Source organism: Rhinolophus ferrumequinum, chromosome 18, assembly GCF_004115265.2.
Source record: "Rhinolophus ferrumequinum isolate MPI-CBG mRhiFer1 chromosome 18, mRhiFer1_v1.p, whole genome shotgun sequence".
NCBI classification, from domain to species: Eukaryota; Metazoa; Chordata; class Mammalia; order Chiroptera; family Rhinolophidae; genus Rhinolophus; species Rhinolophus ferrumequinum.
In genome coordinates, this window is record NC_046301.1 from 46,763,224 (window position 1) to 46,788,380 (window position 25,157).

General features: G+C 37.8%; 2 protein-coding genes across 5 annotated transcripts in view; one reads left to right on the forward strand and one right to left on the reverse strand.

Moving 5' to 3' along the window:
• Nucleotides 1-25,157, reverse strand: part of LOC117037930 (zinc finger protein 333) — a 1,118,586-nt gene that overhangs the window by 359,617 nt on the left and 733,812 nt on the right. The gene's annotated exons all lie outside the window — the stretch shown is intronic.
• TLL1 (tolloid like 1) overlaps nucleotides 4,379-25,157 on the forward strand; it is a 179,088-nt gene continuing 158,309 nt past the window's right edge. Inside the window, exon 1 of one of the 4 annotated variants that reach the window (XM_033134461.1) lies at nucleotides 4,379-4,455. Coding sequence is in view for 1 of the 4 variants with exons in the window: in XM_033134459.1 (XP_032990350.1) it covers nucleotides 11,381-11,549 (169 nt within the window). In the remaining 3 variants the exon portion in view is untranslated. Of the gene's footprint in view, nucleotides 4,456-10,715; nucleotides 11,550-25,157 lie in introns of those variants that run through there. The other 3 variants (XM_033134462.1, XM_033134459.1, XM_033134460.1) reach the window with 3 other exon arrangements.

Below are 25,157 nucleotides of genomic sequence, written 5' to 3' on the forward strand. Positions count from 1 at the left end.
GTAAAGGCTTAAACAAGGCCAAGATAAATAAAATTTAGAGAGCATCAAAGAAAGCAGAAAGGTGCTTGCTTATTTCTTTTTCATTCTCCCTCATTATTCTCTATTAAGGTCCAACACCCCTATAAATTTTTTTTCCTTATTTCCTAATGGGAAACTGATAATTTTTCATAGAACTTCTGGAATTTTCCATTTATTTGTCATATAGCATATTTATCATATTGTATCAAGTTATGCTTGTCTTCTACCTCATTAGATTGTACATTCAGTCAGGGCGGTGACCATGTGTCATTCATCTTCCTGTGCCTGTGTTATACTGTTAGTAAATATATATTGACCTCAAACAACTAGGCATCATTGTATAATTTATAGTTATTACAACTAAACTTTTCAGAATGAGCAGCATGCCTGGTGTTACGCTATGAAAGTAAAGGCCATGATATTTTCATACATACCTTACGTATTTATTTATGCATTTATGTGTTGCATTGAAATGCACTTAATTGTTTAATATCTTAATTTTGTGAAATAGTATACACTTTACAGGATTAACCAAAATATTAATCAAAATATCATTGTATTGTTTTAAAATTTGAGAATATAGTTTACAAAAATATTTGCTGGAAAACAATTGTCAAATAACTGTCCACTTTTAATTATTTGTAAAATATAGAAGAGGCACATTATTTTCTTTTGTCCTTTGATACTCAACTTATTTTATTATTGGACTTTTCACTGTTTTTCCTTTTATTCATATGCATTTTTTACGTTTGTTTGTTTGTATTATACAGTAACAGAAGGTACTCTGACAGTGATGAAATTTCGAGAAAATTTGAGGAACATTTTCTAAAGGTACATATTTTTAAATATTTTCACCCTCTCAAACCTGAATTAGTGTTGTGATCTGGATAAAGAAGAAGCATTCTAGGAGCCTTGCAGAGGTTTATTTCTTTATCTGCAGTTCCTGTAGGGATTCACACAGGGTAAGGAAATTTATGTTGGCTGACAACTTCTGGTTCTCACTAGAGGTCGCAGGATGTCAAAAAACTGACCAGCCAACAGGGATACAGTTGCCAAAGTTATCTGCATAAAGCATCCTCTTTGTACAGTCCTGGCAATGCCTTAGACAGCACTCCAATTAGAACCCCATACTATAAAGTTCATTAAGGCCTACCGTGTTTCCCCGAAAATAAGACCCAACCGGAAAATAAGCCCAGCATGATTTTCAGGATGACATCCCCTGGACATAAGCCCTAATGTGTCTTTTGGAGCAAATCTTAATATAAGGCCCCGTCTTATTTTCAGGGAAACACAGTATTAGTATCTAACTCCTGCACTGTTTCTTTCTTTGAAACTAAGAGTTTCAACGCTACATGGCTTTTGAAGACCTAGAAGAAAAACAGGATCTGAAAGTTGGTTTAACATTCTCCAGAGCAAATGCTTCAACCCAGTTAAGGTTATTTGATGACTTAGATTATTGTTAGATTTTTCTATTTTATGCAGTGTTAGATATACTTAATTATTATCACAATCAAATGTTATAAATTCAACACTTACAAGATCAGTATTTCTTTACGAGTTTTAGTTAATGATATTGCTAGAAAAGGAGGTCATATTGTCCTCTACTTAACACATTGTAATAGCTTCCACATGCAAATATTCCTTTGGTAATCTTAATTTTCAACTTTCCTCATATAGTGTACTTTCAATATTCAAACTCTGATGTAGAGCTCATACTTTTGATTTGTTTTGCCCATCACATTAACTATTAGAACATTAATAAAACAAAGTAATGCTTAAAATAGATACAAAAATCTCTCACAATTGTGGTACAAAAGTACCAGTGTAAATCCTCAGAGAACTTTTAAATGGAGAAATCATTCAGAAAACTTACAGAAATGAGTGACATGGTTAAAAGACTAATTTCACGGAAAAACATATTAACAATTGGGGAAAAGAGATTCTATCTTTGATAAAAATTCTAAAAGGCACAGGAAATCTTACAGGTGACAAAAAAGTTGTCATCACTTCTGCCTATAGTAGTTGACATTTGAAAGAAGAAACTACTAATTTTGCAAATACAATTAGTTCTAGCGAGCTAAATTAAAATTTACCATCACATTATTCACTTTGATGTTTATTTTGGGAAATTATTTATTAAAATAACTCTGATACTTAGGTCAAAGCAGTAAATACCAATTTAGTTAGGAGCAAGCTAATTTTGGGGGTTAGGAAGAGTACGAGCTAGTAATTGATCTACTTTGATATTATGCTTTTTGTAGAGTTAAAATGACTAACTGGCATGTCCTCTATTTTATGAAGAACTTCTTGTTTCATGATAATATTGCTTATTGTTTGAGAGCATATCCTGTGAACAGAGACACTAATATACTGGGTTATTAGAGTAAAAATGGCTAGTAAAATGTCCCACTACATATTGAATTAATTGCTCTACTAATCGCTTTCCTGTTTTACTAGTAATTAAGAGCAAACAGCTAGGTTCTCTGCATGTGGGCTGATGATTTCAAAAGAGTAAGCCATAAACTTTGCACTGATTTTAAAGCCAAACACATGACAATTTCCATTTCTCATAGCAATTGTTATTATAGAGCTAAAAAAACAAAGGAGAACTTCTCAACTCATTTTTGCAAGTTACCTAGAAATGTTTAACTCTTTTGTTATTCCTTTTGAAATTATTGAAGTGTTTTATTTTAAGAGGGAGCTGTACTTATAATTTGTTCTAGCAATAGGATTAATTACTTTTTATGTTAATGTCGAAACTCATATGAATGGGCAGACTTTTTTTAATCCTTCTGAAGAACAGTGAGATAGAGAAAAAAGATAGCAACCCTCTCCAACTGTCTTACTACCAAAATAAGAGTGAGGTACTAAGCACAACCTTACAACGAATTGTAACAACTCACAGATGGTGGTGTTTTTAGAGGAGTGGTAATAATTTGGAAAGCACTAGGTATAATCTTCTATCAAATATATGTTAACTAAAGTAGAAATGGAGGAAATTATTCAGAAATGTCAGCATTTTTCCTGCTAGCAAAAAATTAAAACACCACATCTATTTTCATCTGAAATAGCTAGATAATTCAGGATGAGGGACACTTTCAAAACCCTGTCTGAGTAGTTAGCTTTTGGTAACTCAGCTCGCCTGTGCATGCTGACAAAAGCACTGTGTATATTCTAGTGCTCTACTGACCTGTGAGACAATCAGAATCCGTTTAGACAGTTGATATCCCTGGGCCAACTGCTCTGCTCTGTTGACAAGATCTTTTTTTTTTTTTTTTTTGCTTGTCAGACACAGAGTAAATCTGAATGAAAGCTTTCCCCAGGAGGTGAGGAAGAGGAAAAACATGAAGGAAATTGTCCCCTCTCAGTTGAAGCCGCTACAGCGTCTCAGATTTTTAGAGCTACTGTTGCTAGCCTCAAACAAAACATGTTCACCTGTTTTAAGGACCATTAGTTAACATTGTTTGAGTGCTTTGAAGATGAAAAGCAATAAATATATAAATAAACACACCTCAGATGCTTCATATTGATTGGAGGTTAGTTTTATAGTGCAAAGCTATTGCTTTAGTGGTTGCAAAAACGACCCAAAGTGAATTATAATGCCTGAAGATGAAGGCCAAGGTCATTAATTATTGCCACCTGAAAGCCCAGTGCAGCTTACAAAATAAATTTGGCCTGGCCTCAGAACCAGAGCAAGAACATAATGGAGAGTTTAGAAATACAGAAAAACTAGTGTTCAAGTGCAGCTGCATATTATGAATAGAGTTAAATAAGTTACAAAATAACTTGGTGATTTTACAATGCATCATAAAAACTGAAATCGCATAAGTTTTAAATATATGTCAACCGATTACCCAAAAACTTATTCAAGAAGTTAGTAGACAATGTCAGCTTTTTCAATTTGATTCATTTCAGCATGTTGTGTTTTTACTTACTGGTTACTGAAAGATAATTTGCTATGATAAATCCAGGTTGTCAGAAATTTATTTAGCAAAGCTAAATTAATAAAGTTAACTATGAGCTATTACTATCATTTGGACATTTAATTATTTCTAGGTAGAGAATGGAAAGGAGAGATAAAATCCTAAAGTAATTAAGTTCTGTAATGGACATAACATAATTTTTTCCAGTCTTCATTCATATTCTCTTTTTATCAGTGATGGAATAATCTTGTTTTTCCTAATCATTTTATAAACAGTTATAAATTATAAAACATTCTATAGTTATAAATTATAATTTATATATATATATATTATTATTTATAATTTAGAACTACAAAATAAATGAAATTTCTTTTCATGGTATCTGATTTGATTGTCAGTGTTCTCATGAATATTTGTATTTGCAGTCAGAAATTTGTATTCCTGTCATATGCCAAGCTTCACGCTAAGTGATTTATATACCTGATGTGTTTTCATTGCAAAACAGCCATATGAGGTAAGCATTTTATTTTAAAGGTGAGAAAAATTGAGCTAAGAAATAATTAGTGTCAAAAAACATCTACCAAGTGGAGCAACATGAACTTAAAGATGTTGTCTGATCCCAAACCCTGCTTTTACATTAAATGTATAGATTTTTAAAATTAATTTTCAGTCTCATTCTAGTGTTAAATGTTTCCAGTGATGGAATATTAGAACAGTACTTCGATCGCTGAAATAGACTCAATTCTATTTTTGTCCATAAAAAAAGTTATTTTGCACTTACGTGGGTAAGGTCTTTTGTGGGATTCAGGCACCGAAAAGCCGTGACCTCTATCATGGCAAAAATGTGTGTGAAAAGGAGGTGGTCTTGATTAGATCAATGCCTTTAATGCAAGGTAGAGTAGAGGCATTTCTGTCTAGAATATAATCTGGAGAGTCAGGAAGGATACAATACGAAGTGAGTCTTGACCAGATGCTTGAAGGAAGAATGGGATTTAGCTGGGGCTAGAGACTCTTGGCTACCATCAGACATGCAGTTCTCCAGTGCACAGAACTTGTCAGATAGATTAGCAGAACTGCAGGGCCCCAAAGAGTAACTAGCTGAAGGAGCCAGTAGAGGGTCAAAGATTATGAGGTGACAGTAATATGCTCATGAATGACTCACTCATTCCAACTCTTATTCCCTATCTTCAAAATAGCATAAGGTCAGAAAAACCTTGGCAAGTGGTTTACCTGGATAATGGGCCCTATGGAGTTTGGGTGTTCCTTTTTCACAAGAATCTGGTACTACTTCATTTTTTATTTTCTAAATGAAATTATTCTCATTGCATTGGAAGTATATGGTATGTTTCATGAAAGCTTCAGGGTCTTTTTTTTTCGTTTCCATGAATTAAGTAGAATGAAATAATGTACAAATTTCATTTGATAGGGAAATTGCATAGGAAACATTGGGAGACCTATCTTATGCTCATAATATGAAAAAAATGAACACAACACCACATGAACTAAATTAAGGTGACAGGAAATGGCCAGATGAGAGGCATTATAGATTTCAGTCACAGAAGTATATTATTGGGGAATTTTTAAGCAACATAAGCAATGCTACCTAAATCTTTATTTAAATTTGGTAGGTTTTGTATTAGTGGAATTTTTCAAATAAAACTGCCCTAGCTTTATTTAATTTGTCACCAGGTGTGTGTATGTGTCAGCTTAATTTCTTGCCTGACAGCTCACAATGTACAGGTTTTTCTCATAGGTCACTAGGAAAACGCCAATTAATAATAATAATCACCTTTTTAATGTGCCTACACCTGCCGGGAAGTACAGTAGGTGCATAATTTTACTTAATTCTCAGTTCAACCCTATTAGGTATTTCATTTGTTTCAAAAATTAGGAGAGTGAAATAAAAGACCTAATTTGCTCAAGGTAAAATAGCTACTAAATGGCAAAATCAGACTTAAACTCTGTGTTTTCTGGTGGTGAAGCCCATGTTCTTAACCAGTTTGCTGCCTCTCTCCAGCATACCTTTGAAGGAGCTACTGTGTGTTAGAGTTATACCATTTAGGTCAAATTGAAGGAGGAGGAGAAGGCTCTTTTCTAATAATGTATTTGGAGGGACTGGAAATAATTTGACTTTTTAGAACTCACTCAAGATGAGAATAATAGCAAACAGATACCAGAAGTTCACTATATACCCGGTACTACACGCACAGCACATATATAGTAACTAATATAATATTTATAACAATTCTGTGAAATAATATTACCCCTAAGATTATCTCTGTTTTATGGATGAGAAAACTGAGGACACATTTAAAAAAGTGGGTCCAAAGCGACGAAGCTAGTGAGCAGACAGCTGGAATTTGGACTGAGGGACTATTTCCAAGCTCCACACTCTATGCCTCCACACGTAGGTGTTTCAAGGACAGCAGTGAGGATTCAGTATAGTTGTGGAGATTGCATGATTGGATACTACTAGTGGACTCAAACCTACGAATTCCACCAGGTGGGACAACCCCCTTCGAACTCGACTCCTTTTCCTCCGTTTCCCTTTGGCAAAGCTGACGACTGAGTAAAGAATACAATCATTTCCAGATGTCATTAGGAAATAATATGCGGTTTCTGAACAAACAAGTCCGTGGCTTTTCTGAGACTTACATAGCAAGTAATGCCTAAACAAACAAACAAACTAAAAGTGCTAAGAGCAAATGCATGCAGCTTCCGTGTCTAAACATAGCCTTTTTGCATTGGGGGCCTAGAAATGAGAAGGGGTGATAAGAGGGTAAGAGAAGGAATAGAGTGAAGTATGGGTGTGATGGAAGGTGCAAGAAGGTTGTTCACAGACAGTGTGGGGTCAAGGGACATAGGAATTGAATTGGATCGGTGTTTATCAAGCATCTGTTAACCTTCACGTGCTACTGTTATTGTTGACTTAATATCATAAAGCAACTTACTTGTTTTTTAACCTAAGCGTCATTATAAATAACATATATGCAATTGCACATTTGTAAATAATTAATTTTTTTCTAATACACATACACATATAGGTAACTGCTAATATATATTTATAAGGTTTCTTGCTTTATTATTAAAATCATTGCAGGTAACCATTAGTGGTTTAAGTACCACATTTTGGGCCACCCAACTAGAATTAGGAGATGCTAATCTCTTGTCCTGTCCATGAAAAAAATAAAACCCATAAATTTGCAAGAAAATATAAAAAAACAAGAAAATGCATACGAGAAAGGAGTAGAATTCCTTAGGGCTTCAAAAGAGCCTAAGAGTAAAGATGGTAAAACAAAGTGTTATGCACGCTGTAGAGGGTCACATCAGAATGGGGTAAAAGGGACAGTCAAAAAGTCTGGAGAAACCATAAAAAACAAAGGGTGTCTCTTCCCCATAGCCAGAGCACTCTAGAGACCAGGGTTGTATAGCAGACTACCAAGTATCAAGGAATATACCAGAGACTCTTAGGTCAGTAGCCCTTTTCAGACCAGAATCCATTGTAGCATGAAGGTATTTTTCTTTTCCTGGGGATATGTGTGTCATTCTTAATAAACAGACAAACAAACACCTTCTTTAACTTTTGTTGTGAAGCAAATATTGCTTTCTGTTCACTTTTCCATTCTGTCTGACACGGTATTTGTTACTGAGGACACCGCAATAAGCCCCGAGTTTGATTGTAGTGTCATCCTGATTATCAAAGGTTGGGGGCATCCTGCAGTAGTGCGATATGAAATAACATGATATAAGAAAGTCGTAGAATATAAGGTTTTTAAAAAAGAAAAGAATATGGGGAAGTCAATGGCCTCTTTGCTTCAAAATATTAGGCATATAGATTAATTCAGACGAATAAAACCATTACTACAAGGAAGGATTTTTTTTTAAATGTCTTACAGTAATAGGTTGAACCATATGAAGTTGCCAATATTTGCTGTTTTTGACCTGCAGATAAGACAATTTCATGGGAGTCAATCTATACACACAGTATTTGGTTAATAGGTTATCTGTGTTTACGTCAGAGGAGGTGGGTGAGATCAAGGGAGAGGAGGGAACGCATTTTACTTCATACACATTTGAATTATTTTTATTTTTTACAGGGGACATGAGGGGAATATAGTCATATATCACTTGGTTTCATCACAAGACAATCACAACTAGCTTTTCACAAATTCACTAGATTAGAAAATAGCTATTTCTAATTGACATTTTCTACAAGGCAAGTTTATTTTAATTACTGAGATAGCAGACAGGGCATGCCAACTGGTGTAGAGGGTACTTCATGCTTCGGCTCTTTTGGGTGGTTTTATTCCTGAGGATTGTTGGGGGCTGGTGGGGTCCTGTTGCAGATGGCCCTGCTTGCTGGTCAAGGGCAGGTGCCAGCTAGAAGCCGAGGTGACTTCAGTACATGCTTACTAAAGGAATTGGTCTCCTCTTTTTATCTTCCAGAGGAGACTGGATTCACATAATGTACATGTATGTGGCTACATTCTGACAGAACACTCAACTCCCTTCTCACATGCATATTCTTGTTGGTTTCTTTTTTTCCCCCCCTATTTTCTTGCAAATTCTTCCAAATTCATGCTTTTTCATGGACAGGGCAAAATCTATTTTTAGTTTGCAATCATAGCAACTATAGAAAAAATTAAACGTAAAGGTATATATTTTATTATTATAAACTTAGATTTAATAAATATTTGAAAATAATATTTAAAAATAAATCAGGGGTTGGGTCTGTGATGTGAATAAGTATTCTCTGCAAGTATTTTAGCTATAAAGAAACATTTCTGTATTTTGATTTGAGGCTCTGCTATGTTAGTCACTCTAACTCTGAATTACAAATTTATAAAACTGTAAAACTAATAATAAATTCTTTAAGGAAAACAATATACATCATTATATAATGAGGCAGATGTCCCTATACGGTATCATTTTTTCAGGACAAATGAATGAGACATATGTATTCCTTCAAGTAGGGAAGTAAGAGATGTTTAGGAAAACTCCAGGTACAACCTCCTACAAACTTACCTATGATCAAATAGTCTAATGAGGTGTTTGCTGACATTTTGATTAACGATGGACATTTTAAATGTCTGGGTGTAGGGAGTTGGGACACTGTTAGGAGCTCAAGAGTCAGGATCAATCTCCAAAGGAAAGTCAAATTTTCTGGGCTTTCAGATGGGCTAATCAGAATACGTTCTTGTTTAGCCCTGCACTAGAGCAACACCATTATTAATTATGCAAACATTTTTTTTTTTGGATGGGTAAAGGAATTTGAGAATGACTCAGCAAGAGTTTTGAAAAATCAAATACCTCTACCTGCTTATTGAACATGTTCTTTTCAAATGTCTTCTCTGTGACCTGGGGCTTAAAAGTCTGAGGTCTGCAGATGGGAGGCTTCATCACTGCAGTGGCCCCTGAGAAAGCCCGTTTTGCCAGTCAGTTCTACTTAGTCCTCTCATCTTTTTACTTTTAGTTTAAGTTGGAAATAATTGATATTTCTTCAAGATTAGTCTCTAATTTTCTTTAACAAGCATAAAACCTGGTCAAATCCCATAACCAAAGACTGGGTCTGCCTATCAAATGTGTGTGTGTGTGTGTGTGTGTGTGTGTGTGTGTGTGTGTGTTGTAGGTGTCTCTGTGTGGTTATCTTCACATTTCCCTTTAGATGAACCTGTATGTTGATGGTAACTTGGGAAAAGGGGGAAATTTAAATATTAAATAAAGATGTAAAGGCAATAGAAAATTTTTTAACTAGTCCCTGCTAAATTGACAGTTCACAATTTAGTTGGAAAACGGAAGGGTCTCAATCACCAGTCCCTTGGAAATTTGGGGGTGACGTCCTCTCACCTATTTTGGAAACTACTTGCAGATGTGGGGAAACCTCTGAATTGCTCACAACAGGGGTTTTGCAGAGATTTCCTCTGATTTTTTTTCCTCCCCAATTTCCCACAACCTGTGTTTGTCTTGTGTCTGCTAGGCTGACATGTGGTTTACCTCGCTGATCACACTGCCAGGTTTTACACACTCTCCTCCGAAATAAAACAACTCAAGCCCAAGGATACTGAGCAACTCTGGGCATGGATGCCAGAACTGTCATAGAAAATTTGCTTCCCGAGTATTCCTTCCAACTTCCCTTCCTGCTCCCACGTGAGCCAAAGCGCCAGCCCATCAGCAAGGTCTTAGCGTTTCCTGCTGCTGCAATCTGTAACTTGACTTTGGATTTTTTTTTTCTTTTAATTGCAGTTTTGAGGATCGTGGTTCTTAGCGAAAGTTTTTGGCTAGGGGACTTTTAATGGGATCTATTTCTTTACCAAAGTAGCGGAGGCTCCGACACTTTTTCTTTTTTCTTGGGCTGCACTAAGGTTAAACGGCTGCAAAGGAAAGAAACACTCGCTGTTTATTTGGGGGGAGGGGAAGTAGAGATTTTCAACTAAGTTATCACGATCCCTTGTGCCACCCTCGGTCTGGCACTTAAGACTGACACATACATCATCTCTTAATTACTGTCGCAGACGCAGATACATAATATATTCATTTTAATCTTCAGTAAAATATAAATGGAATTGTCAGCGCGCTCGTGTCTGTTTGTTTGTATAAGGCTATCAAAAGAAGTCAGAGAGGAGGCTGTGGCCCGGATCCTGACCCTGATTGTATGAATAAGTAAGCAGGATGCAAGTGATTGGGTTAGATGCTGCGAAGATTTTTTTTTTCCCAAGTTAGGAAGAGGGTAAAAAGAGAGCCTGGGGGGAAAAGGGCAAACAGTGCATCCCCAAATCTTCACACTTTTGGATCCTCTTGCAGTCAGTTGCTCTGCTGGCTTCTGCAGGCTTTTAAGGTTTCTCAGCGTAGACATGCCTGCCCCCCACCCCCTTCCTCGGTCTCCCCTTTCAGTTCAGATGTGCTGATGTGCAGACCGGATTCATCTTCCCGGAGCGGCGGCGGCGGCGGCGGCGGCGGCTGGCGCAGGCGGCTGCGGCTCGCGCTCGGCTGCCGGGTCCTGGCTTTGTCGGGGGCGCAGCACGGGAGCCGGAGCTCCGGTGGCAGCTGAACCGGTGGGGCGCCGCTAGCCCAGCCGCAGCCGTGGGAAGTTCGGCCGCCAGAAGGACTACCTGGCAGGCTGCGAGCGCCCGCTCCGCGAGAACCGCGTTTGCCCTCAGCTGCTCCTCCCCGCCTCCGGGAGCCGAGCTTCTTACCTGCCCTCCGCCCACCCGCGGGCCCCTCGCCAACTTCTCTCTGCAACTGGGGGTAACAGGCAGTTCTTGCCCTCTCTACTGTCCCAAGGGCACCCGCATGTCTCCGGACACCTGAACACCCCAGTCCCGCCGAGAAGCCTCCGGGTGGAGAGAGAAGCACCGGTCCCCCTCGCCCCGCGCATCAACGCGGACCGCGGACGCTTCACCTCCGGGTCCCGTCCCCTCCTTTTCCTCCAGGGGAGGAGGATGGGGTTGGAAACGCTTTCCCGGAGGATGCTCCTCTGGCTGGTGGCCTTGGGGATTTTTTTCTATGGGGAGCTGTGGGTCTGCACTGGCCTCGATTATGATTACACTTTTGATGGGAATGAAGAAGATAAAGCGGAGACGATAGATTACAAGGACCCGTGTAAAGCCGGTAAGTGCCTCTCCAGGTTGGGACGGCGGTGCGCCGGGGGCCGCGGCGCTGGATTGCCGATGGGTGGCGGTGGGAGCTCACCTGTTTCCTTCCCTCCCTTGCCAGCCCCGCCGCCCCTCCTTCTCTTCCTCTCCTTCCCTTCCCCTCCCTACCCCCAAGTGGCAGCCACCGCAGCCCGAGTTGACTGGAGTTCTGTGTTAGTGGCATCGAATGCCAAGCTCCGTTCTCCCAGTTTGGAAGAAAAAACGTCCCAGAGTTCTGATTCCCCTCCCCTCCCCCAGCAAAACGAAAGGAGCCATAAACACAGCTGGCTGCCGTAGGTTTTAAATACCAGCACTCAGCCGGCTTTATGCCTGGAGGGGACAACACCTCCTCTTTGTTCCAGGGAGCGGTTCCCCAGGGCTCGCCTGAGCCCGAGTGGGCTGAGTTCCCTGAAAGGCGGGTGGGGATGGAATTGCTACCTCGGGACACCTTTGCTCCCTCTTTTGCCAGGGATTTCAAGTGTGGGTTCCAGGCGAGAGGGGATTCTGACGACCTTAGAAGCTCTAACGCTAGATGGAATTCAAATGCCTATGCTCATTTAAAATAAACCTTAAAAAGAAAACCAAGTTGCTACCCCTTTCAAACTTGTGTCTTCCTTCCTCCGTACAACCCTGGGAACTGCAGTTAGACTGGCACCGTCTGAAGCTCAGCTTCTCCTCGCCTGGTCTGGGAGCGCCCTGGGACCTTCCCCTCCCCTCCGCGCCTCTTGTGCCTCTGGGTCTCCACTCCCGCGAGGGGTGGTGCTTCCCTCTTGCCCTCACAGGTCCGAGACGCACGTGCCGCGGCCGGTGACCACGTGAGCACAGCGCCCCGGGGTGCCAGCGCCGCCCCCTCTCCCGCGGGTCTCCGGGGGCTCCTGGACCCTTGCTCTACTGCAATGAGGCTGAGGTGACCGGGATTCAGTGTGGACTGACGGCTGACTTGGGAAGGAAGGTTACAGGGGTTCATGGGGCCGACTTTACAGTAGAATTGTTTGTAAGCTGAAGGCATGTTCTGTCCCATCTCTAGAGGCGTGGGCTGTGGCGAAGCAAAGAGGAAGGGAGTGGGCAAAGTACCAAGGGTATCTATGCCTTTCCAGATTGTGTGAGGGGTTGGTCGGTCTGTGCTGGCGAGCTCTTCCCGTCCATAGCTAGGTAAACCTTATTCATCCTCTCTTGGGCCTGAAGGAAGGAGAGATGTACACAAATGAAGAACATGCTGGACATTCCCCTGTTAATTTGTACCTTTGATGACACATTGTTCACACAAGAAGGGTATGTGTGTTGCGTTCCCATTGTTATCAGACCCTTCTTGGGGAAAGATAAGTTAAAGCTTGGAGAAGCTTAGCAGAAAGCTGGCAGTCTGGAACTCAGAATCCTGATTTATTCAATTTTGGCTTATAAATTTTCTCCTGTCAACTGTAACACTTAATCTATCCCACCAAAAGTTTCTTGGAACTTCCCTGATTGTTGGGAGGACACAACACGTTTTCCTATGGTGTGACTAGTGGCTGGGCAACCAGAATTCCCTACTATGCAACTCTCTAAGCATACTATTTATTGAGAAATTAGTTTTGAATGGTGTCTACAACTGTGTGAAAATTGTGCACATTCTTGTTTTAGGTAAAGTAGAAATGCAGTATATTATGTCTAAAGATTGTCTAGGAAAACATCTATTCTGATGTTCTGTTGTGTGAAAGATTACACCAGCTATCAAGCTGAGAACCAGGGCATATGTCTGTATACATTGGTCTAATTTCAGGAAAATAAATATAATTTTCTTCTTAAATTAAAGTAAAAGTGTCTGTCTTTTAAAAATCATTAACTTCAAATATGAATATATTATAAATGTCAAAAAATAGCTAATACATTTTCAGAAGTTGTTTCTTATTTATCTTATGTTAGTAATTGTCCAGAAGAAGATTCTGTGAACGTAAGTGGTTTTGTTTTTCTATTTGTGAATGTTTTAAATTTTAGAGTTTCAGTAGTTTGCACCATGTGTATTGAACACACCTCAAGCATAAATGTTTATTTTCCTCAGCAAATAAATATCTAGGGCAGGAAAAAACAATCTTTAATAGCATTTACTTTTGCTTTTCCTTTAATACTGGTTTATTTTTTAGCATAGCTGTTGAAGTTAAAACAAGAACCAGCTTTGAATGGGTTATTATTCTAACCTTATTTCTTCCCTATCTTTGAGTACAAGAGGCATACTTGTGTGTGTGTGTGTGTGTGTGTGCACGCACTAGTGAAAGTGAAATAAGAATGGCCCAACTGGGAGGCTGGAAAGTTTGCCCAAAATCTGAGATCACTTTTAAACTAACCCTGCTTTTTAATTTAGTGGAATGAAAGGCTTCAATTTGCCATCTTGGCCAAAGAGTGGCAAAATCTTAGTGCCTCCCTTTTGGCACTATATTAGACAAAAGTTATAATAACAGGAAAAAAAATTAAATAGTACATTGAAGAGTCGAAAAAAGGTCACTGAAAAAAGATGAGGACAGATACGTGAAAGATGGCCATGCAAAGGTAAGAGAAGCTGCTTTCCAGACTCTGGGGCACCTTTCCAAAGAGCAGAGTGGAGGGAATGGCCCTGGAATAAAGTGCCCTTTTTGAACTTTTCTAACAGGGGTCCTAAATATTCCTCAAACTACACAGTGGCTTGATGTCATAATGACTGACTAGCTTTATGGTTTCAGAACACTTCTGAGTACATTATTTCAACTCAGTTATGATGGAATTTGTTAATGTTCCCTTTTCACAGACAGGACAACCGATGTTTGGTGAGGTCAAATGCGTTTAAGATCACCCAGAACTTGATTCCTAGCCTCATAGCTGCAAAGTCTGGCTATGTTAAATGATTATACTGTGGTCTTAGCCGGGCTTTTGTAGGCTTTCCTTGAAATCCGAACAATAGAAATTCATCCAGTTTTACTAGGAGTCTAGACTAGTAGAAATGTGGTTACTTTCATATCTGATATGAGTGGAATGACTAAGAAAGTTTCATCTTTCCCAAACCCAATTAGAACATAAAGTCCTTGAGGACAAAGGTCACACCTGATTTTTAATGTTTATCACAGGGATTGATTACCCCTGTTAGGTATAGAGTATGTTCTCAATACCTTCTCAGTATCTATAGATTATTAATATCGATCTTCATCCTTTATCTACAAACTTCTGCTCTAACCAAGAACAAATGTTACCAAAGGAGGAATATTCATAATGACAACTTGGTAAGCGTTGTGCCATCTTTAATGTACTTGTGAAACAATATAATTTGTATACCTATCCCAACTCTGATTTCAAGTTCATGATACTACAGGTCAAAAAGGGAGCCTTATGTAATTTCATTGAACTTTGATTTAGGAAGACATTTTTTGGTGTGAGTGAAAGCAGGTAGTTAATGCAGCACATGTATTTACACAGCCAAACCCTTTAGGATAGAATATAGGTAATTAATTTCTCTATAAATAGATAGACACAAAGATGTAGGTAATTCAAAGGAATGTCTGACTGTGTTTCTTGAGTGCAGTACATGGTCATCTGAATTTGCAATCAGATTTCTTTTACTCTCTCTAGTTCAGGCGGGTCCTGCGGGACACTGGGAAGCTGATGCTGCAGGAAGTCATTCCAGAAGAGACTGAGGTGTCCTGTTTCATTGTTGAACTATTCCAATAGGTGTTAATCTGAGTAGTAATATCTCTGAAGAGGCTGGGCAAATTCAGTGTGTAAATTAATCTCTCAGATTTGTCTAGAGATTACCTGGAAAAACAGTGACCTGAGACACCAACTCGGTATTCACAAATACCCTCCCTCTCTTCCTCTCCACCTCCTTCCCTCCTACCTCCATCTTTCCTCCCCTCTCTTCTTTCTTTTTTTTTTGTACTTCAGGAGATATCAGGAAAGCTCAAATAATTGAAAATATAATATTAAATAAGGAGATTGAAAAAATTAATATTTTGAATGATAGATAGAGGCTGATAAGACTGAGGTAAAATATTTGTTCAGAAGGGTAACCTTATCCTCTTAGACAAGTGTAAGCACCCTGAAAAAAAAAAAAAAACTTTCTACCACTTTCTGAGTAAATGACTCCTTTTCTTGGAAAAAATCCAAGCATGATTAAAGGTCAGTGACTTGCAAGGTTAAATTTGCCGTTAGAGTAGCACATGCAAGCCTGTTTATATAGAAATAGGTTTTTAGGCATCCTAAAGGATTCTTCTTTCGGCTTTGCTTTATAACCAGTGTCCTAGTGCCCTGGTGTACTAAGTCTTTGGAATAATTTGCACAAGTTTATAATTTCTCTATAAGATCTTCTCATTTTTTCAGTCCTCAAGGCTGTACTTTCTGGCTTCATTGTCAGTCTCCTAGTTAAGGTATTTTAGAATTTGATGTTTAATGCCATGTCTACTTTATTCCATCATGATATTTAATATCCAAACATATATTTTTCTTGGTCAGCACCTCTCTAGGTTGCCAAGCCCTCATGTTAAAAATGCATTTCATAGAACTGCCTCTCTTAGCCAGTTTCTTCTGTTTTAGTTTTCATTCCTCAGATCTTAAACTGTTTTTCTCCTCCTGCCTCTGGGGCCAACGAAAAAGTGGCCAAAATACAGTTTCTGCAAAAGGGGTGGATTAAGACATTGTATTCGGTATACTCGAATTCTCTTCTTCATTTGCTAATAGTTATTCTTTAGCCTTTGTTGTGAGGGCCTACATCCATTTTGGGTCCACAAATGGCAGTTACTATTATTAGGTATGAATAAGATACGTTATTTTTTTCTTATATATATTCCCTTAGACTAATAATTCTGTGAATTATTACATGAACTACCTCAGAGAACAGACTCCAGTGAAGGGATTCCCACCTTTTCTGTTGAGGCCTGCTTAGTCCACGGTTAAACAATTTAAAGTGTGTGAGATCCTCGTGAAGGCCTTTTGAAAAAGTTAATGTGTAATTCTTCAGCTTCTCCTCTTGCCCTCATGATGTCTCACTTTTCTACAAACGTCTAGCATACACCATGCAGATCTTTTACAGAAACCATATTGTCTTCTCCCATTGTATATGTATGAATCCTATTTTTGTACACCTTAGCAACTTGCACTGATTTAACATTTAGGCCCAATTGCCTTGTAGTTGCCATCATATTCTTTGTAAACCTAAGAATAATAATCACATTAATAATCCCTTCGGCCTGTCAGTCACTGAGTTTAGCGGAAGGAGGTCAGCCCTTAAATTTGTCTAGAACTCAGGTAGAAAATATCAAGTGCTAGTGATTTATCATCAATTTGTTTCCTTTTAAAATGTTGCCTATTGTTTCTAATAGTACCTTAGACCCATTGCTTAAAATATTTAAAACTAAGTCCCTTCCTAAGCTTTTCTAAGAATGCTTAGAAAAGATAGAGGCAAATAATCCATTTAAAATGAGGCCTTGCACATCCTGCTGGGACCATCTGGTGTCTGGGGAGGTGGGGGCAGGGGGCAGTGCTGTTCCCCTGAACTGCAGGAAAGGCCTCTGCAGCATGTTGAGCCCCCAGCTAGGCCTGGGCTAGGCCAGGACTCAGGTACCTGGCAGGATTCCTGGGGATGTAGGATTTCCTCTTCTGGGGAAATTTTGAGGCCTCTTACAGTTCTTTCATATTCCAAGATCTGGAATTAATCTTGGACTTATCCTTCCTAAATTAAGGAGTGGAAAGCCCTTTCCCCAACCCTGGATACAGTAGAATGATTTAGCAATATGGCTTTATACTTCTTTTAGTTATCTATTGAATAATAATGCTTGGGAGGAAAATCAAAAATAAAATTATGGCTCCAAAGCTATGGAATGAATTCCACAAGATGTGTTTTTCCCCCAGAAAGCAGGAGGAGGGAATCCCTCACTTGTTTATTATATTCTTGTCATCGTCAGCCCTGAAAGTGGGATATTGACTATTAGATTTTGAGACATTATGGGCAGGCTAATGGAATGCTTATTTTGTCAGCTCCTTACAAAATGTGTGCTAATCCTGTCAAGCTAGTCTGAAGAGCTCAACTATATATTTGGATTAAGAAGTATTGTAAATTAGGTGTTAATTGAAATCCAGAAAGTGAACTGAGAAGGTGTTTGTCTTCCTGAGCTCTTCTCCTGCAATTTACATTTATAGCTTAAGCTAAAATATTTGCTATCACCCGTATTAAAAAAAAATAAAAAATCTTTCTGGAGTGAAAATAGTTCTGAAAAGTTGAAACCGTACATTAAACAGGTCAGAAGTGCTTCCAAAATATATTATTTTCCCAAACAAAACCTAATTTTATGTATTAGTATGCTGCTCAAAGCATTCACTTCAACGTTTAAAAAAGACATTTCAACAGTTTTTAACACACTTGCACCATTTTACAAATCATGGGAGTCATTACAGAGATGGAGACGCAAAGCATGTATTTATATTAGCATTTGATATCTTCTGTGTTGTTGAACTTCCTATTGATGACATTGAATTTATGTGATGGGGGAGGCAGAGGTGGAGGGGTTAGAGGGTGGAATAGTTTCTTCATTCCTTACATTTCTCATCTAGTTAACCTGTCAGCACTTGGGCTGTATACCATAGGGACATTGCGAATGTCTCCTTGGCCTGCTTGCTGATATCAGAACCTTTTGCGCTCTCCTCTTTGGCCATGAGTGGATTTGAAGTGTTTATTAGGATAATCTCAGTTCTTGTACAGCATTGGAACCACCTTGGCATCAGTTCAACGGATTGACTGTCCTGGTAGGATGGAGCTCCTTTTCTCTGTCTTGATCCTTTAGAGCACAAATGCCTAGTAATTGAGGGTTTATGGTATTTTGTGTTTTGTACTCAGGTTATTATGTTATTAAGTATATCTCATCTCATGGAAGTTAAACCTTTAAAATAATCCAGGGAAGGATGTCGTGCATAAGTAGAAAACCATCCAAATGGAGAACTTTCAAGAAAATAAATTCTTGAACTGCATATACCTAACATATCTATGAATTGCCTTCATGGCTCATGTCAAAATAACATAGTTCATATTTTTACGTTAAACATTTAAAATGGGCTTCTGTCGTCACCACGTTCCCATCAATTAACATTATTGTTATCCCTTTTGGACACGAGGAAACAGATTCAGAAAGGTTCAGTGGCTGGGCTGTCATCACAGTTGGTAAGTCGTGAGAACTTGAACCCAGGTTCAGAATCCTTTCTTTTTTGCTGTCTAGCCAGTACAAACATATTAACACTTGCAATTGAAGTGATAGTATTTGTGCAGTGGGCATCCAACACAGTATCTTGCCTTCAACAGTCTTCTTGCATTTTGTAACCATATACTGTGTTGTTGGAGTAAGGCCAATACTTTCAATTGCATGGAATATAGGGCAGAACCTAGTCTCTTTCATGAAAGTATTTTTTAAGTGTGGAAAGTTAGCAATGAAATGCCCCAGTTATATATGAGACAAATGAAAATGCTAAATAGTGTAGGGGAGACACTGCTGTGTCTCTCCTACCAGTGTATAAATTGTGACAGCTGCCTTTTCATGTCAGTTAAGGCAGGGGTTGAATTGGATTTGATTAAAATTCAGTCATTAGTGTCCCATTCTTGGCACAGACTCTAGCATTTTGTGTGGTACATGTTAAATTGTTTCACACTTTCTCTTTGCTCTGTGAGTATTCAGTGACTTCGTGATTATGAGCCCATGACGAATATGAGGTACATCCTTTCAAATGCAGGCGATTCAGGAAAGTGGCGTACAGTGTACATTATGTATGTAAATGATGTGTGAATGCCTTTGAGAAAACAAATATTCTGTGAAAAGGTACATATATAGCTTGATATTTTCCAATCCCAACTAGTTTAAAAGCTCTAAGGTTTAAAAGCTTGAAGGCTTTTTAGAGATCGTAGGGTTAACTAAACTTATTGGAACTCTATTCTGGTTTCCTAAGAGTAGGAAGTCTGGTACATTCAAAATATATACTATATGTAATATTTATTGTATTACAATTTCTTTCAAGAAAAAAAATAAATGTATTTATATACATATATGTGTATATATATATAATGTGTGTGTGTATATATATATATATATATATATGTATAAAATTATAAAGTTTTCTAGAAGAAAGAGTTTCTGTTTGTACTTGTTCTCTGACAAATGGGTTAGAATAAAGTCTGGTAAAACAGGCTTCCCTTTTCTGCCTCCTTTTCTAAACCTAAAAAGCCTTCTATATATAGTTTTTTAGTCCCAGGAGAAGAAATATTATGCATCCAGACCTAGGTGAGTATAGACTGCAGGCAGTCATCTGGGGAGGAATAATTGGGATTTGCCATCTGGAATGGGTAACGGAAGTAGTGACCTAAATCAGGGACCATGTGTTGCCTTATGTTTCCATGGGGAAAGATTTGTGAGCAGTTGGCTGGGTGAGCTAGTGACCAAGAATTAAATTACAGAATGATTATATTGATTATAAAATACACCTCCAGGGTGTCTTGGATTAACATGTTTACAATAAGAACAGATCTCTAGCATGTGTAATGGAGCTCAGTGGTGGAATATGGCTTCATACACAAAACTGTTGGCTTCGTAAACAAGTATCCTATAATGTAGCTTATTTCTATATTGAATAGCACCTGTAGCTTAGTATAGGTCAAGATAATTTGACCTCTGTCACCCAGTGAGGGAATCAGATTTTGAATCTAGAACTCTGGGTACCATGTGTTGCCGTTGTTGCTATGATATTTTTCTTTTCTCTCTCTCTCTCTCTCTCTCTCTCTCTCTCTCTCTCTCTCTCTCTCTCTCTCTCTCCCTCCCTCCCTCTCTCTCCCCTTCCTTCCTTCCTTCCTTCCATCCTTCCTTCCTTCCTTCCTTCTTTCTCCTCCTCTTCCTCCTCCTTCTTCAGAATAGTGTATCTATTAAAAACTTGGGCTTTGGAGTTTAATGGATATAGTTTCTAATACTGGACCACCATATAGTAACTGTGTGTGGCTTTGGCAAATATGTAACCCTTTATGCTTCAATTTTCTGATCAGTAAAATGGAGTTGATGTTATGATTCTTACGATGTTATTACAAGAATTAAATGAATGTAAAAATCACTTTGTCAGAACGTAGTAAACATTGTATAATTTTTATTCATAGTAGCATAAACATATAGGAAGTAGAGAATTTTTTTTTACTTTTTTGAGTTGCAACTACTTACTTGTGGAAAGATGATCTTTATAAAAACATCTGTGGGCTAAAGTTGTTTTTCCTTGCCATGTATAGAAATGCATTTATATCTCAAGTCCTCTAAATATTGCAACTGAGATTAAACCCCCCAAATAGACCTTTTTGTTTGGAAAGATGTCAGAGTAACAAATATCAACCTGTATGATTCTCTTGGTTATTTGCTCAAATGCCTCACTCATTCAAAATATATTGTCAGTTTTCAATTTACATTGTCTAGTGTGTGAATAAAATCTTGGCTATCTATTCTTTCAAGTAATTTCTGGTTCAGATTTTATTTGCCATCTGGATTAACTTAAAGAGTTTACATACTCACAATCCTATGTTTACATAGAATTAAGCTTAAGCACATGGCTCTAAGCTAGAAATATTCATAAATTCATCCAACCTTTATTGAACACTCACTGTGAATGAAGCATGGATTTATCTTTGGGGTTACAGAAATATGAAATATGATACAATGCCTGAACTGGTGTACTGTTAACTTTACCATTTGCAGATAGATGATAGTTTACGTGTAAATAGTTGTTCATATTCAAATCATATAATTGTATGCTATAGTTATTTAGTATAATATAATTTAGTATTTGAAAATGGATCCTATTATAAATTTTGATAATCAGGATATATATTCTTGTAAATTTTTCCTGGAATTTTCTTTATTTATGGTATAGAGTAGTCCTCCCCTATTTGCAGAGCATATGTTCTAAGTCCCCCAGTGGATGCCTAAAACTGGATGGTGCCAAACTATATACATACCTATGACAAAGTTTAATTTATAAATTAGGCAATTTCATGGATAGAAGATTTTTTATTACTGTAGATCTTAGAAACCTTAGCATACAATATTTTTCTTTCTTTATTAAGCCAAGAACTTTCACCGTTTCACTTACAGGAAGCTTTTCTTTGGCATATCCAAATCACCAGCCTTACTACTCTTGTGCTTTGAGGCCATTATTAAATAAAATAAGGGTGGCTTGAACACAAGCACTGTGATATCACCACAGTTGATCTGATAACTGAGATGGCTACTAAGTGACTAATGGGTGGGGAGCGTCTACAGCACGGAGAAGCTAGACAAAGTGATGATTTATATGTGGGGTGGGAGAGTGCAGGACTCCAGAGATTTAAAAGTTATGAATTGTTTATTTCTGGAACTTTCCATTTAATATTTTCAGACCGCGGGTAACTAAAACCATGAGTAATTGAAACCATGGAAAGCGAAACAAACCACAGATAAGGGGAGACTACTGTACAAAGACTAAAGCTTTGTGGAGAGCATAACAACTTTTAAGTGGACACTTTGCGAACTTTGTTACATGGCAGTGGACTGGGATGGGATGTAACCAGTTGTTACTTATGTAATTATTTGCAAGGAGTCTGTATTAGCAATCATGATTTCCATTTACTTTTTCTCACAGTTTGATTTTAAAATGTTAACTTCTTATTTGTCATATTTTCCCACATTATCTACTACTAGAGTACATTTCTGTCCTCCACGCTATATCTATATCCTGGTACATGATATAGATGGTTGATTTGTTTGTTTGTTTTGTTTACAGGTCAGAAGAAGCAAAAAACAAATGATAAATGAAATCAATGTCTAGTATTTTTACTTACACTATTCTACTGGGGTTTTGAAAAGAAAAAATGAGTTTTACTTTGTTTAAATAATTCTACATAGGTAGTGGTATGGCAGTTGGAAAACAAATTGTGATGGTGGTCAAGAAATGTAAATTCCAGTACTGGTTCTGCCCCTGTATTTGTGTGTAACTTTAGGGACATTCCTTAATTTTCCTGGGATCAGTATCTGAGGCTTGGAAATCCCTAAGTTGCTCAAGCCCTACGTCTTTTTGAATCCTGGTGTCTCTGATAACGGAAGCAAGAGCTCTTGTGAAGTGGTACCAGGAAGTCTCAAGGCCAATGGTCCACACTGTCTGCTGAGAGGAAAGGAAGGTGTTTACATCTCTCCAGTGGTCATTCTTCCTAACGCCTTAGGTTTCTCATGCTTCCAGCCAAATTATGGCAGCCACCAGGCTGCTTCTACAATAGGCTGTTCAGTTCCCTGACTTGACTTTGCGAAAATTAGCCTTGAAAGCAATGTATGTAGTTTCTAAATCCGTCTCTTCCCACTTTAGTCCATTAGTAAAAAAGTCTACCAAAACTGCGACAAGGTAGGTGGGCATCACCTACGTGCTTATCGGAGCGTGTCATTCTCACTTTACCATCAGAATGGAATGTTGCCCAGTTGCATCTGATTCACAGGAGAGGTGATTTGCACATTGGATGAACATAACATTGGGAGAGTCCAGTTCTTTCAAGTTTGGGGTCAGTACTCATGTACTCATAATAGGAAAAACAAGAGCTTCAGGCAGGGATACTGTAGGAAAGTTCTTTTGTTTCAAAAGAATTTTACTAAATACATGACATATTAAAAGACACATACTTATATCAATTGATCATTTGTATCTGTCCTTGAAGACATTCTTCCATTTGGCACAAATGTATATTGTTAATTATCTCCACAAAATTCAACTTCACAAACGTTCAATTTATCTGAATTCTTTAGTAAGCATCTACTCTTTTCATTGTAAGTTAACTTATTTTATTTATAATATAGCTCTTTTTTTTAAATGAAGAGTCTCAAATTCTCAAAGAAGTCATCGGCAAAATAAGTTTCCATCCTTGAGCTTTTATGATACCAATAAAAATTAATAGCACAAATCTAGGTAGTATAGTTCAATTTAAAGAGCACTGGATATTGTGTCAGGAGACCCAGGTGCTAGTTTTGGCTCTTCTACTTTTAATTATATTAACTTGGTTTCCTTAATGTTTCTAAACTTGAATTCCGTCATTTGTAACATGGGGATAGTGATACCTAGTCTATAAAACGTGTAAGGATTAAATGCACAAGGTCTTGGTAAACTGTGATGCACTGTTTTTCACACCTGATGTGTTTCAGGAAGATACTTGGGGGATAAAAATAAGATGTGTTTCCATCCTATAAGGATTTCAATATTAGAAAAAGAGCAGCACATGTTTCAGTTATCAATGTGAAAGTGCAATAAACAAAACACTGGTAACACAGAGGAGGAAAGTATTAGTTATGTTTGGGATAGAGAAAGCTTTTTTAAGGAGGGTGAAATATGAGCTTGAAGTCTTATAATTTTTTTCCTGGAGAAAACTTTAGAGTCAAATAACAAAGATAAAAACAGCAGCTGTGAAGATTTTGTGCAAGTGTAGGAAGTGGTAAATAGTTTCATGTGGGCAGAGCAAAGGGTATGTAAGGATTTCTGCTTTGACAAGAAATGACTCTGGAAGGTGCAATGTAAAGGATCTTTAATGCCCAGCTAAAGGGTGTGAACTTGATCCCTTGGCAGTGGAAAGGAGACTTACTTAAAATTTAAAATAGATCATTGGCTTGATTACCACCATATTTTACAAAGATAATGATGATGTAAAGGATGGTTTGATATAGTTGGTGTAGGAAATAAAAAGCAAGTGGAGTCAGGGTGACTCATTAGAGTTACAGTAGAGACAAGTGTTGATGAGTGCTTCAATTTGGACCGTGTGAGTAATTATAGAAAAGAGAGATTGGATTTAAGACACCAGTCACCAACTGGGTAGCCTTGGGCTTTGAAGGTTGAGAGAATACTTGAGTGACTGGAGAGACAGTGATACAGATGAGTAAGGTAAGAAACAAAGGGAAAAAAAAATACACACACACCCCTTACACACACGCACCCCTCACAAAGTGATACCCCCCAATCTTATATATATATATATATATATATAATGGAATTTTTGTTTCTATGTTTTATATATGTGTGTGTGTGTGTGTGTGTGTGTGTGTGTGTATGTATACATATATATAGAAACAAAAATTTCATATATACATATATGAATATACATATACATATATGAATATATGTATATATACTATATGTATACTATATGAATATATGTGTGTGTGTATATATATATATATGTATATATGAAATTTTTGTTTCTATGTTTTTCACTTAAATTGGCCATAGACTCTTCTTTTACTCTTCTTGTTGGGTTTTGGTGTCAAGATTATATTAGCCTCATGAATACTCTGGAATAGTTTGGAGAAGATTGAAATTATTTGTTCTCTTAATGAATCTGAAAGGATTTTTCTTTGCTTCTTTTGGGTGTCTGGGAATACTAACAGTTCAGTACAAGTTTAAACTAAATTTTTTGTTTGAATTATTGGAATACCATGGTAATATCGAGTTAGAATGCCAACCTACTTTGGGGATGATTTTTACTTATGAAATTTCAGAGGATAATTGCTCCCACACCCTTAGTTTCAAGCCTTTAGAAAATCATATTTTGTAGTGTTACCTGGAGTGGTAT